Raw genomic sequence first — 15,154 nt, forward strand, 5'->3', positions numbered from 1 at the left:
ACCCCGCAAATACACTCTGAAGATGCTGTTGCCCTGGATCTCTGAGGGAAGGCAGAAAGGGTGGGGGTTGTGTGACTTATGTGAATAAGCAGAAATGTATTATCACCAAAATAGGATCCTCTTTCAAATAAGAAGTGGTGAATTAGGCCCAGTATTTGACCTGATGTGTATAAACACTTGCTGATGACTTCCACTTTTATGCCCTTCTGTCATTTCAGATTTGCAGATCATGGCTGTATATTAGAGATCAGGGACGTAAAGTTTTTTCCTGATGGGCGCTCAGTTGTTGATACAGTTGGTGTCCGTCGTTTTAGGGTCTTAAGCCATGGCCAGCGAGATGGATATAACACAGCAAACATCGAGTATCTTGAAGATAAAAAGGTGATCTATGGCGCAAAGTTATTCATACCCATGTATTGCTGGATTCACTTAAACAGCCTTTCCTTGTTGCATTTCAAGCTAGCTGTGCATTAATTTTAAACCAATATCATTATAAATACTAAAGCTCTATTTTGAAAATCATGGAACAAACTTTGTCTCTTCCTTCCCTTTCTTCCTTTCTGCCCTTATAATTATCTCTGCTTGAAGTGTTACACTCCCTTCATGGATCTCAAAGTAGCTTCTGAGACTCGGATGCTAAGTGCTGAGGTCTGTCATGATGTGTAGATGAGGTCAGAGTAATGTTTTAAAATTACGGTACGGACTTGAAACCCTTCTAAGAGCACGTGCCCCTGTTGTTGGAGAATTGACTATTCTCTTCTGGCACTGAACAGAGTTGGCAGACTTCATGTGACCTCCAGGCTCTCATTTACAGAACAGGGCCTCAAACAGGTGTGGGAGTCCACTCAAAGTGAGATTTTAGTGATGTGTAGTTAACTGTGCCTTACAAGCATCCATCAGAGCTGGCTGAGAGCAGAGAAATGCAGAGGGGAGCAGGTTTTAAAAACAACACCTCTTAAAACCTGCATCAATTGCTTGTGATGGGCGTTGGCCAAAGGGTGAATTTTTGGCCATGCTTAACGGTGACTTTCTGGATCATCTTCCAGAGCATGTCCATAAAATCTGGATCCCTCTTAACACTGAGTTTAGTAGTAATCTCATGCCAGTTGATGAAGTCCAGTCTGGTCCTATAGCTCTTCAGCGTGCTCTCATAGTTGAAGTGCAAGTCTGTAAAGTCTTAGTAGGGCTTTTCTAACCTGTGCAGGATGATGCAGTTGTTCGCCAGGGCAGGAAAGGCAGATCGCATGGAGATGCCTCCCCCTGTCAAAGGTTGGAGTAGGTAGTCTGCTTGGAGTAAGGGCTCTGCCATCTTTAAGTCCCCAGTGATGGGTGGTGGAACACAGGTAACCAAGCATTGTTTGTAGATGGTGCCAGACACCCACCTCTTCATAACTAGGGTGAGATTTTCCTTGTCTCACTTGAGAGGCTAACATCTGTGTTCAGCACCCTATGTCCATGTTATATCTGATGGTGAGAACAGTCTAAAGCTGCCCATTTTATCTGCTCTGGTTTAGATACGTACCTTAAAATGAGATTAATTGCCCTCTAGAGCTGTTTCTTCTCAACTGTGAAGGGCATCCAGAGCATCTAGTCAGGTGTGTGCACCTGAGTAGCCCAATGAATCACATCATTGGTGTGTACAGTTTATGGGGGGGGGGGGGGGGGGGGAAAGACCCCAACAACCCCAAAAACCCCAAACCAAATCACCAATTTGGAGTGGGTTTTGCTTCTGCTTTTTTGTTTTCCCTAATAGCCAATAGTTAGGTCTGTTCAACTATAACACTTTTTGCCTCAGCAAGGGTATGTATGTTTTGTTTTGGGGTTTTTTTGTTGTTTTTTTTAATGGCCATTCCTGGTATTGGGAAAGCATCCACTTCCCCTGCTTTCTGCCTGCTCAGGTGTCTGCCCTCCTCCTCCTCCTTGGCTGTCCTGACATGGCCTTAATGCTTCTATAAAATACTGCTGGTCTCTTAAGTGCTGTAGACCCCCTGTCTCTGTGCTCGTTGGCAGTAGTGTTTCTTTTGTTTTGCCAGGTGATTTACCAATGTTCAGAGGTCCTTCTGTGACAGGAACTTGAGATTGTGGGTTTGAGATGATTAATACGATTTCCTAGGATTAGAGAGCAGATACTTCTGTCGTGCCAGCATTTTGGAATGGACATTAACAAGGCAGTAACTGCTCCAAGAAATGTCACTTCAGAACACCTAGGGGAGGGTAAAAAGATTTCAGCATCACAGGTTTGAAATCTGAGACTTACTTAGATAAGGACATTTGAACAGCTGTAGTCACTACATTATTTTGCTTCGTTTGCTTCTGGGGAAGCATATGGACTCCACGGTATCAAACCTGTTTTGTTCCATCTCTCTTCTTTTAACGATAAGGTTGAAGGACCGGAATATGAAGAACTTGTCCGTCTTCATGATTCAGTTTATGATCAAGCTGTTGCCTGGTTTACTTCTCTTAAAGACAATATGAAAGTACAAATTCTGAATCATTTTGGGTCCATGCCAGGAAAAGAACCAGAGCCACAGGTAATAACACTTTCCTACTGATGCAGCCTTATTCCATACAGATTTTTTACGCAAGACTACTTCCTGACAGGTTTTTGCTCTGCTTTTCTACACTCTAAACTCTTATTTACCCAATTTTAATCTATTAGTATGAAGCACAGAAAACAGTTAATCAGTGGAAAGCAGTGTATCAATGTAAGTTGATATTTGAAAAGATCAGTCCTAATAATGTGTATAGACAAGGAGAGCACCTGAAATTAAGTGTTTAGTTGTTGTTTGAACTGTTTTGTGACAACTTTATCAAATAGAAGGTGGAAAGAAAGGTGGTGCACTTCAAGGGGCAGTGCCAGTTGAACACATGATTGCATGTCTTTCCATCTCTTTGCAGAGCAATCCCAGTGGTCCTGCCTGGTACTGGTGGCTCTTGGCAGTGTTGCCTCTGGAAAACAGAGCTCAGCTGGCTATATTGGCTATGACCTCCCTTAAAGATCGTCTTATCGCCATCAGACGCGTATTGATATTTGTGACTCGCAAAAGACCCAGATAACATGGACTTCAGTTGTGAGTGGGCACCAAAACCATCTCAAGACAGGTTGTTCTGGGGGAGGGCAAAGGGGGAGGGTTGTTTTTTGGGTTTTTTTAAAGATTCCTTCAAAAAGCAACAGCCCTTTCTGACTGCGTCTAGCATCCGTTGATTGCATTGGTTTGTTATCCTGGGTATTCACCAAACCTTGCACTCTCTCCTGTTGTCCTGATGAAATCTGAGCCTCTACAAAGCTGTGCTACAGTTAGAGCGCAGCTGATAGATGTGGATAATTGCTTCAAAGTACTATGGTAGAGTTGATGTTTCTAGCCTGCAAGAGAGTTAAGTACTAGAGTAGCACCATTGGCCTGCATGTGATTTGGATTTCCACTTGGTAGGAAAAGGAAACTGGACAGTGGATTGAAGAGGTGTTTCCTAGACTTTCTTGAAGGTAGTGAACAGAAGAGGAGTTACGCTGCCTGGCAGAAGTATGCATGAAGACTATAATCAACAGTATGCTCCGTCAGTGAATCGGTAGGCAGTCTGTCACACACCCACATCTCTCTTCAGGGAATAGCAGTCTGTGAGGAAAAAAAAAATTAAGCTGTTTGTGGTCAAGGCATCTGAGGATGTTTATCTGAAAGAATAATAGCTACTGAATAAGTACACTATTTAGTAGCCTTAGGTAATCCCTTGTGTTGTGATTTGTGTGTTGTAGCAGATTGAGTATGTATAAAATGTTTGGAAAGGTGTACTTTGGTTTATTTGAAAAGAAAAATCAAAGTAATCCTGGCTGGTCCTATTGCTAAATTCAAATCAGACAGTCTCCCTCAAGTATGGTAAATGCTGCTGTGAAATAACAATTTCACCCCAAGTACGAGGGAGGCATGCTGCAGTTTACTCTGAATGCCAGCTCTGCAAGTGAGACTGGCAAGGATGAAACATGGGGAGGTTTGTCACCCTCCTGCCTGCAGTGTCATGCCAACCTCCCGTTACATTGGGGTGATCTCTTCTGAACGTGTTTCAAACCGAAAGTATTGTAGTTTAGTACCGGTTGCTGTATGTGATGGAAATCAGTCCACAATAACACCATGAAAGGAGGCACAAACCAAACCTCTAAAGGCAAGTCTCAATGCAAGCTTAAGTCAGGTGTTAACCTTCATTTGTCTCTTTTATGTTTTTATATATTGTTTTGTTAATATCTAACTTTGATAGCTATTAAATCGATCACTTGTCTGTCCGATGATCAACATTTGCTCAACTGCCAATGAAATAACTAAGTGTTACCAATTCAATTGGCGTAGCTTCCTATAAGTAGAACTGATACTACCAACAGGGGGGAAAAATGTTGACTTGAATCTCCATGTGCTGCAAGCACAGCAAGACCAATGTAAAGACTTGTTCATGTGCAGAAGTCTGGTAAGAAGAAATTGCTTTTTACCTAAATGGTCAAAGTGCCTGGTTTCTTTCTTAGTTTTTTTTTTGTCCTTATTTGTCAATGAAGATGTATTTAAACTTTTTTTTTCCACTTTGCACATGAATTCTGGAAGAAGACTGCATTAAAATGCAGTGATTGCGATATATTACCTGCTCTCTTTGGGTATTGTAGTTATAACCTGTGTGGTCTGGGAAACAAAAATACAGGTTTTTTTCCTTTCAGCAAATGGCTACCACAAATGGTTTCTGTAACATACCCTGAATGTACTGTAACTGCCTCTACCTTGAACACGCCTTTTCTATTTAAATAGTTTGTAATTATATTCTCTGAATTGTGAAGTGCATAACTTACAACCAATGATGTCATAACCTCTACAGTAGCCTTCTGCAAATTCTGCTGCCATCACCAAAATACTCAAAGTTAAAGTTGAATGCATTTCCTCCAGGATTTGAAGACAAGGAAGTCACTGAAATATAAAAGAGGAGTTTTATGTATGAGGGAGGAAATGTCAGAAGTCAGTAGGTCTTCAGCCCACCATCAGCTGAGCTACTGAAGAGTGGTTTCACAAAGTAATTCTCTGACCAGAAGATGGACTGTATTTGATCTCGCAATCCTTTCTGTTCAGGTTCCTGTTCTTCCCATCCCTTTCCATGCTGTGTATTTCTTCTAGACCCACTTATCTTGCTCCTTCATGTGTTTGGCCTAGTTTTGAGTATTGCTAGTTTAGCTGCGAGGGGACCCTGATGGTATTTGTATATTGCTGGTCCCTGATCTTAAGTGTGCTTAATTTACATATAGGAGTGTGTTTAAGAAAAAAAAAAATAAAATCAAGGTGCTAGTTAGTGTCTTCTTGGCTTTGCCTCAGTAACTAATGTGAATATTCTTCTTTGCAAAAGTGATTTTTCAAGATATCTACTTTTGAGGTACTTCTGAGAGGAAACCCTATGGAACAAGAGAGATTGTTTACTGCTGTTCTGTAATGTGCAAAGACACGTTTTACATCGAAAGCGACATTACTATGTTTGTGAAGGTCTGCATAATTAATGGAATGATAGTTACCGAAGAGAATACTGAACTGTAGAGGGATTTTTTTTTAGTCAAGGTTTAAAGTGGTTTGTGAATATTTCAGTGACTGATGTTTTGGATAAATGATAACAACGTAGGATTTGTCTGTGTATGGATGCAAATAATCATATTAGCAGCCCAAAGCTGACATTTCTTCCAAAACATTGAATGCTGATTGAATAGCGAAGCTTTAATAAATAGAAGTACAAAAGATCACCACTGCCCTGTGGTACTTGCTTTCTAAGGGAAAGTACCAGTTTCAATGTTACCAAATTATCTCTGCCATATAATCTCTACAGCATCCAGTAGTACCTCATGGGAAAAGCTAGCTATGTCATTTCTCTCTGCGAGGATATGTCCACGTTACAGCCGATCTACACTTAAGCGTAACTTGTCGCCAAGGTACATGTGGAAGCATTGGAGCTGAGCTCCTGGAAGAGATAGATAGGATTTGTTGCCTTTCTAGCTCATTACACTTTTCTTGCTTGCTTTCCAAGCAAGGATGCTGGGATATATGATGAGTCTTTTCACTGTGGTGAATGTGGCCCTTCTTTATACACCGTAAAGAGGCCAAAAAAAAAAAAAAAAAAATCCCTCTACCTCTACACCTGTTGTTCACCTGTAAAGCTTCAAGCTACAAAATTATATATATATTTTAACCTTTTTTTGTCTTTCAGAAGCATACTAATTGTTTGCCACTGAGGCCTTTTATCTACTGTATTTTAATATGTTCATTTGATAGTCATCAAGATCTCTTTGTACTTCTAAGCTGTAGATCTTGTCATGTTTCTTACTGCTCCTTTTTCCTTGTTCTCCAGTCCACTTTTAAATTGATAAATAGAAAGCTGTACACTCTCTATTCCTATTACATTTTACACTAGTGGAACTGGTATTTTGGTAGCGCCTTAATTTTGCAGTTGTGAAACGATTGTATCAACTCTTATCTGGGGCTTCTGACCAGATTTAAACGAGTATGTTTAATGTAGATAAACTTGAAACCATTTTTTACTGTTTTAAAGCTAGTTATGAAATGGAGTGTGTACATATGTATAAATATAAATTATTAATCTGCACCTTTTTGTATCTAGTAAATACAGGAGAAGTTCATGTTCTAACCACATTTGGCACTTCTTGTTGCATAAGCAAAGCCAAAACTTTTTTTTTAAAATTGCAATGTTCATTTCATGTATATTTGCAATATTCATGGGAAATGTATTTAATTTATGTGATATTTGGAATAAAACAGATTGAATTTACAAGAGCGTGAGTTTATGTGGAAAGCTTTATCGCTCTGTGAGGGCTGAAAGCTGTGGTAAATACGGTCTGACCAGGAAGAAGCTGCTGATGTGCTGTGGTTGGAAGGGGGATCATAGTTTGGTTTTCCTGACAGGACCCCAAGGGATTAGAATTGGCCTGACGAGGTTTTAAGAAGCAAATGGCATTCCAGAAGTGGCAGTTAGCTGTTGGGGTTCACAGGTTGCATGGCAAAGGCTTTAGCAGCGGTGTGACAGAAGCAGGGGAGGGGAGGCTGTAGAGAGTACAGCACCGTGGGGCTGGCTGGGGATCCCGGGGCAGCCTGTGGTGTGAATTCGCTGGGTGGGAATGCGAGGGGTGGATTTGAAGGGGAGCTGGAGGTTACCAAAGTAGTGGAGAGGTAAACCTGCTCTTGGCAGGGGTGGGGGGGGGGGATAAACCCTTAGCTTCCCCTGTGAGTGGGATGCGATAAAGTTGGGAGAGGGATCACGCAGTGGTCTCTTCCTTTTGTGGCTTCTTGGACTGAATACCTATATTTTAGCCTGAAGTGTGACCTGACTGGCCCAGTGAAATAAACTCTGGAAAAAATACAGTTACAATTAAGGGCACAAAATGTTTTGTTGACTAAGCCCAGTGAAATAAAGTACCTTCAGGGTGCTGTGAGGTGGAGGCAATGCTTCACACCAAGTCACTGGGCATGGCTGGCACCGGTGTGGGAACTGGATGCTGGCCAGGCTGCAGCAGCAAAATGCAGTTGTGGGAGGGCAAAGCTGAGCCAGATAGCTGAGGGACAGGATATGCTCTCTGCAATGTCTTGCTGCCAGTAGAGCAAAACCACTCTAAAGGAATTTTTGCATTTTTTTGTAAATATTAGCCTTTATTTTTTTCTTTTGGTGTTGGATTGACTTTGGCCTTTGTGCCTGTATTTACTGAATGTCTGAGCAAACAAACATCAGTTACAGAACTGCTCTTTTAAAAGAGATTGCAAGTGTGTGTTGGAGTATCTGTGTATCTGCTTGAGTTCTTTGATATGCTAGACAACAGTGTTCTTGGAACATCATTCCTTTCACCAAAGGAAGGAGGTGAGGAGAGATGACTGATGTAGTTTTCCTTTTTATTATCCAGATCCTTGTGTACCTCAAGACTTTGAGAGCAACAGAAGCAAAATAACTGCATGAAGTTAGTAAATATTAATAAGATTTTTTTTTTCTGACTCTGCATGTCCTTCGCTAGGAGATGTCGAGCCCTGGGAGGGCAGCATGTCAGATTGTGCCCGTTTCCCTGAGCCATATAGAGTGATGCCATTCCTAGAGTGTACAAAACTTAGTGGTCTGTTGTCCTCTTTGTATTGCTCTCTGCCTCATCACACCAGGAACCTGAAATAACACTTCTTAATTCTGTCCAGCAGCATTTGGAAGGCCAAGCACTTCCTGAAGCTGTTGGCTGTTCAACCACCAAACAAGAAAAAAACGAGTCATCTGGACCAAAAAATCTGACACTTTGTATCTATGGGGCAAAGCAAAAAAGTAGAATCCATGCCAGCACTTGCCATAGTTCCTCTAATGAACACATACACTACACTTGCAACTAAAAGGCATGTTTTCAATTGCATTTACGTTACCTGGTAGGAACAAGTTGTTTCTAAATTGAGTATCATTTGCTGACAACTTCTACAGCTCTTTTCTGCCATATGTGGGGTTCAGCCTTGTCTGCTAAATTTGGGACTTCATGCATCCATGGAAGAAAATTTCTTCACTTTTAAATGCCACTTACGTTTTATTCTCATAAACACCTGCTGTTCTTTTTGTGCAACAGTCACGCTGGATCCCTGCTCTTGGGAGGATGTGGATTTTGAGCACAGAAGCTGGTCCTGGGAGCCAGGCCAGTTAACCTCACCATAGACCGAGTCAGAGGAACAGCTCCGGTCGCCTTTCCCCCACCCAGTATAGTCCAGAGGCAGAGCTGAAACTTCTCAAGTTTTACTCCTAGTGTCCATGTAGACCTGAGGATAGTATCTTGAGGATGGTATACTGCAAGTGTCCAAAAGCATAATTTTCTTTAACCATAATGAAAGACAAAGGGAAACACCTCCATGTAGCCCCTTTACCCCATCAACCCATTCAATGTTCACCATGGCATTAAATTCTCCCACCCACAGTTCAGCTCATGAAACCCATGGGAGACACACTGCCCATCTTGGCTGGGGTCTTTCCTGTGATTCCCAGCTCGTCATCACGAGACCTTGTTCTTCCCTTGCTGTTGCACTGTTTCTCTTTTCACGGGAGGGGAGAAAAGAGAGAAAAGGTAAGAAAGAAACCAAATGCCCAGACAGGTTTCGCTGGCTGGTGGCTCCAGTTGCCAGTTTTTTGGCTAAAGCTGCAGTTGGAGAGCAGGTTCAAGCAGCAGGACCCCTCATGTCCTGTCAGAGCAGAGCTGACAGGGAAAAGAAAGACACTTCTAAAGCAAAAGGAGGGAGGAACATGTAATGTGGTGTCCTTCATCCTAAGAGGAAAGATACCTGACTTTAAGCCTAGGCTCATCACTGCCCTAGAGAAAACGTTCTCTGCTGATGGCTGAGGCACTTCACAGCGCTGGCTGGCTGCCCTCGTTGGCTAACAGGAGATGGACTTACTGTGGCTAAGCAGTCATGGTATCAAAAAATGTTTTAAGTGCTCCATGGCAGCTTTATTTTCTTTTTTAATTTCTTTTTCTTTTTAATTATTTTTTATTTATTTTTTATTTTTCTATTTCTTTTATCTTAAATGATTTGGCTTGAACAGAAAGAGGGAAGATCATCCATTGCCTGAATGAAAGGGCCCTTACTCAGCACCAACGTGATTTCCCCATTCCCTCTCTGTGAATGTTTTTTGTGGTGTTCAGGTAAGATCTATCCCCATGAGGCTGCGTGGAGATCTGAACCTGCCAGTGACATGTCTTTTAGCAGTTCCAGTTAAACCACTAGCGAGGTTCTGTGTTACAGAGGACGGTTCCTATATCAAGGTATGTAACAAGGCTGTCAAGGTATAGTTGGTTTCTGCAAAGTACATGCCACCAGAGCCTAAGCTGCATCAGGGGCTTCACTGAAGGGTGGCTCCATTTCTGACACCTCCAGGCAGCTGCCTGGAGCCCTGCCTGCCTGTACTTTCAGCAAACATTGTGCTGGAGCATCTGGAATACTGTTCTCTACAGGTGCATCAACAGGTGCTTCTTCATGTGGAGCACTCTGCAAGCAACTTCTATTTTAGTAAATCTGTGAGGTCTTATGTGGCAGTAGGACCCAAAGGGTGCAGACCCAAAGCTTAATTGCCAGTGGAGACTGAGGTTCAAATATAGGTATTCAAAGAAAACAAAAGTTATTTACCCGGAACCAGAAATCATGGAGTATGTGTGACACGTGCGTTTCCATCCCAGCCTCCTCCCCCCCTCCTCTGGGCTCTGTTTCCCTGCTCTCTCCTGGAAGTGAGGGAGCACCCACACCTCAAGCACCCTGCTCTGCAATGGGGCCAGAGCAATCCCAGAGGAATGCCCAATACTGAAGTATCCAGCCTGGTTTGCTTGAGGTGCACCATCCCCAGTGCTTAAGTGTAGGTGTGGAAAAAGTGTCTGAAAGGTACCAAGTTACTTTAGAGTAAGTTTTTATTCTCTTTTGTTCACTGTTGCAAATTGGCTCTCTGCCTCCACAACAGGTGTAACTACATGGCCCAATGTGCCTTCTCAACGCTGACTAATACCGGACACCTGAAAGTACAAGAAATGCATGAATGGGAAAAGAATCTGGTAAGATATTTCTCCCAGATCCCTCCATTTCAGGCTTTTGTATGTTCTGGAAAGCTTTCTCTCTTCCCCCTCCCCTTCCCCCTTCCCCCACCCCTTCCCCCTTCCCCCTTCCCCCTCTCCTTCCCCCTTCCCCCTTCCCCCTCCCCTTCCCCCTTCCCCCTTCCCCCCTCCCCTTCCCCCTTCCCCTTCCCCCTCCCCTTCCCCCTTCCCCCTTCCCCCTCCCCTTCCCCCTTCCCCCTTCCCCCTCCCCCTCCCCCTCCCCCTCCCCCTCCCCCTCCCCTCCCCTCCCCTCCCCTCCCCTCCCCTCCCCTCCTCTCCCCTCCTCTTTTTCCAGACGTGTTGTACACAGATTTTGAGGGAGGCTCTGACCTTTAGCAAGTACTGCGGTATTATCATGGCATTCATAAAAACCAATCCACTCCTTCTTTAATCCTGCAATATTGTGACATCAGTGCCATGACATATCAACAAATTCCTCAAATTAATTGTGCACAGATATCTTTTTATTTCTTTTTTGTTTGTTTGTTTTGTTTTTGTTTTGTCCACTCTCAGGATTTCTATTATTTCTGGTATATTTTCTTTTGCTAGAGAAGTCCAAATGGATCACACTTTCCTAAATGAAGGAATTGTAAAAAAATGGTCCTCCCACTCTTGCACACTTGAGTGTTTTGTTTGCTGTGTAGTTACAGGATTGTGTTCAGAGGCTGTGTGTCTGAATCACAGGCTCCTCGTTTTGCAGAGGTACCTCCTTACCAGATGGTGCTTTCAAGCAAGTAATTTTCTTGTTTACTTTGCAGCAATTGATGCTGCTTAAGTGTCAGCTTTGGCTAGACGTTTTCAAATAGTCAGTACGTGCCAATTCTACAGTGCAGTGGCTTCTTGATTTCATCTTTATGGCTAATAACAGGTAATTCCTCTTGGAGGATGTGTACCAAGACACCAGTAAGAGCTGATGCTTTTCCATTTTTAAGACAGCCTGGGTGTATATCTTTTTTTAGCAGAGATACCTAGTCGCCTTCAGAGAGCCAGCTGCTGACTGCAGTTTGCCTTTCGCTCAGCACTGTTCCCTCTGTGCTTAGAGCTGGAAAATCTCTTGGCACGGAGGAGTTAAATATTTCTGAGTTCTCGTTTGAGTCATCTGTCCCTGCATCGAGAGTGGGTTTGCTTGCAAGCACGTATGGGATTGGAGCCGGTCCTGGAACAGGATCGCACAGCTCACGTCTGACATGCACCCACTCAGGCAGAACCCAAGGAACAGCCACTGCAAATACAAAGACACCGAGAGGGGAAGGGACGCACAGGACCTGGGGAGGATTAGCTAAGGACAGTTTGTCCCTTTGCCTTCATTGCTTTGAGGTAGAAGAAGGAATTCAGGGAAAGCGGGGAAGTTTTTGGCTCTGCCTCTGTTTGTAAACTGCTTGTGAGATTGTTTTCTGGCACAAGCAGTGCCTGGCACAGAGCAGCTCTGTGTGTCCACAGTACTAAACCCTCTTTCCCACCCAAAACATGCAGCTTCACAGAAACGACCTCTTGATAATGGTCCCTGCATTGTGCTAACTCCTGAGCTGTGGCTGCAAATTTGAGGAGGTGGGGGTGGTTGGGCTAGTAGCATTATCTAGAAGAAACCTGAAGATTTCCTCAGCTCTTCTTAATTTGCTCGTATAGATGTAGCCTTGATGGATTTTTTTAGGTAATGTGGAGTTTCACAAGGAGCCCTGAGTGTGTGTGGGGTGAGCACAGCTGGGACTGGGGCTCTGAGGGCAGCAGTTTGCCTCTGGCTGCCTTCAGATATGAGGCTGGTGATTGGCACAGGGAATCCTAGCAGGCATCTCCTAGACAATCACATATGCAAGGCTTTACAGTGCTCCAGCTTGATCTCCCTAAATGGAGTATAAGGTCTTGGTCTGCTAAATGTGTGGGAAGGGGAAGGAGTGGAGCACTGAAGAAGTGGCAATAGATTTTGGATGAAATCACAGGGAAGCATCCTAAGGGGTTTGCCTGTTTGTCGTATTTCCCATTGGATCAAGACAGGTTACGAGCCCAGGTTCGTGCAAACAGGGCTGATGATGACCAAAGAGCCCAGAGTACACTGCACCAAAAAGGAGTTTAAGGCCACCAGCCTGAACTGGAATAAAAGCCCGTCTGTCCCCATGCCCTGTTTCCAGTAGTACCCAAGACCCCAGGGAAGAACAGGAGAACTAATACTTTGTCTTGCAGCCTCTAGCACTGAAGAGACTTCCTCAGCCAGGTGTGATGTCCGTGTGTTTCAGAGCCCTCAGCAGATCTCACTTCCATGTTTTTTATGGCACCTTTTTGAACCCATGGGAACTTTCACCATCCACAGCCTTGTTTGATGAGGATGTCCGCAGGCAGGCTGGAGGGTATCTGAAGGACTACTTTTTGTTTGGGACTAGGATCTTACTAGCTTCCCTGTGTGCTCCCTAGCCCTTGTATTGGAAGGTTAAATGTAAACCATGGGGGCTTGGTCCGTTCAGGGCTCAGGTGGGTGAGGATGGGCTAGTGAAGGTAGATTTTTGGAAGAAGTCATGGGCAGGTGGCCTTAACAGCTCACCATTCCTCTCTTCTGATAGAGCAAATAAGAGGTGCCAACAGGAGGCACCAGGAGCTGAACAAAGGAAGTGATTCTTCCTCCAAGCCCACAATCTATTTGTTTTTCCACTTTTGTTGTGCTGCTAGTGCTGGCGTAGAGCTTTATCAGACCAGGGAGTCCAGGCTCAGTGACACTCTCTCTTAGAGCCCTCCTGTAATTCCTCACAGTCAGCCTTCCCCGTATAACCCTGAATGACTCAGCATTATCAAGAGGGAAGAGGCATCTCCATGCACAAGATCTGTGGTGCATTCATGGAGGCTCAAGTGAGCCAAGCAGCCAGACAACTCTGAAGGCGTCTGGATCGATGGTCTTTGCCAGAATAAGTCAGAGATGTTTCTGCTGGTAGCAAAGTTGGCATCATGTGCTAGAAACATATTTTTAGCTATTTTTTTTCTATTCAACAGGCAATTTTGCCATTTCCTCTGCCCACAGTTTTAGAAAACCAAACAGCTAGCAACGCAGAACAGATGGTAGAGACAAATCTGCTTGCAGCATCCAAAGTAAGTAGAAGATGTTTTTGCTATCTGTGAGGTAAGTGGCCACAAAATACAGATGCTAGTCAGACTAAACCCATGCATCTCAATCCCCTTTAATTTGCTGTTGCTGGCAGTTGAAAGGTCACCTCTGAGCTTTAGGAGTGTCAGCTGACAGCAGACCATGCCAGTGTTATCAGCCAGGCACTGTAGGGATGGATACTTGGCTGTTACCTAGTATTTGGAAGAGTTGGAGATGCTCCCAGGTCTCACTCTGCATGGCCTGGCTTTGTTCTGGCCCAGAGCAGGTCCCATCTTGCCTGCTGCCTTCTTCTTCTGCCCTTTATCTAGTTCCCATATTTCTGTTGCAGGCTGACATCTTTCTTCCCTTCTCTCCCAGCCTATCTGAAGCTTGCCAGTGAGAGAGTGCTGTTCACAAGACAAGGAAAAGACAACTAATGCTGGAAACTTCCCAGTGGTGTGCTTTGACTGCTCTAAGTAGTGCTGATTCTACCGCAAGCTGGATGTGGTCACAGCTGGGTGGGAGGGCTGGCAGGGGAGACCTGGGCGTCCACGCTGTGCCAGGGGGACCATGCGTCTTGCTGCTGGGGCTGCTCCCCTGATTCTTCCTCTGGTACATCCATGCCTTTGGGGATGAGTGGGGAAGCTCAGTGGAACAAGATCCAGTCAGATAGTCTAGATAGACCGATCAAGTCAAGCCTTCAAAGGAATGGAGATGAAGGGACAAACTGTCCTTAGCTAATCCTCCCCAAGTCCTGCATGTCCCTTCCCCTTTTGGTGTCTTTGCATTTGCAGTGGCTGTTCCTTGGGCTCTGCCTGAGTGGGTGCATGTCAGATGTGAGCTGTGCGATCCTGTTCCAGGACTGGCTCCAAACTAGTTCATTAGCTTGACTAACCTCATCTCCTTCCGCTTAGTGGATGAGGGAAAGGCTGTGGATGTTGTCTACCTGGACTTTAGTCAAGCCTTTGACACCATCTCCCCCAGCATTCTCCTGGAGAAACTGGCTGCCCACAGCTCGGACAGGTGCACTCTGCACTGGGTAACAAGCCGGCTGGGTGGCCGGGCCCAAAGAGTGGTGGTGAATGGAGTGACATCCAGCTGGCGACTGGTCACCAGTGGTGTTCCCCAGGGCTGAGTACTGGGGGCAGTTTAATCCTGTTTAATACCTTTATCAATGATCTGGACGAGGGGATCAAGGGCACCCTCAGTAAGCTGGCAGGTGACACCAAGCTGGGCGGGAGTGTTGATCTGCTGGAGGGCAGGCAGGGATCTGGACAGGCTGGATCGATGGGTCGAGGCCAACTGTGTGAGGTTCAACATGGCCAAGTGCCGGGTCCTGCCCTTGGGTCACAGCAGCCCCACGCAGCGCTACAGGCTTGGGGAAGGGGGGCTGGGAAGTGCCTGGTGGGAAAGGGCCTGGGGGTGCTGGTCAGCAGCCGGCTGGACATGAGCCAGCAGTGTGCCCAGGTGGCCAACAAGGC

General features: G+C 44.7%; 1 protein-coding gene across 2 annotated transcripts in view; it reads left to right on the forward strand.

The window, feature by feature from the left end:
- The window catches only part of LONRF2 (LON peptidase N-terminal domain and ring finger 2), a 37,066-nt gene extending 30,271 nt beyond the window's left edge, over positions 1-6,795 (forward strand). The window contains exons 10-13 of one of the 2 annotated variants that reach the window (XM_056328128.1): positions 219-381; positions 2,382-2,531; positions 2,899-3,071; positions 3,432-6,795. In XM_056328128.1, the coding sequence (XP_056184103.1) occupies positions 219-381; positions 2,382-2,531; positions 2,899-3,057 (472 nt within the window). In that variant the 3' untranslated portion in view covers positions 3,058-3,071; positions 3,432-6,795. Of the gene's footprint in view, positions 1-218; positions 382-2,381; positions 2,532-2,898 lie in introns of both variants that reach the window. The other variant, XM_056328127.1, reaches the window with a different exon arrangement.
- The last annotated feature ends 8,359 nt before the right edge of the window (positions 6,796-15,154 follow it).

Source organism: Falco biarmicus, chromosome 2 (assembly GCF_023638135.1).
Source record: "Falco biarmicus isolate bFalBia1 chromosome 2, bFalBia1.pri, whole genome shotgun sequence".
In the NCBI taxonomy this organism is placed as follows: domain Eukaryota; kingdom Metazoa; phylum Chordata; class Aves; order Falconiformes; family Falconidae; genus Falco; species Falco biarmicus.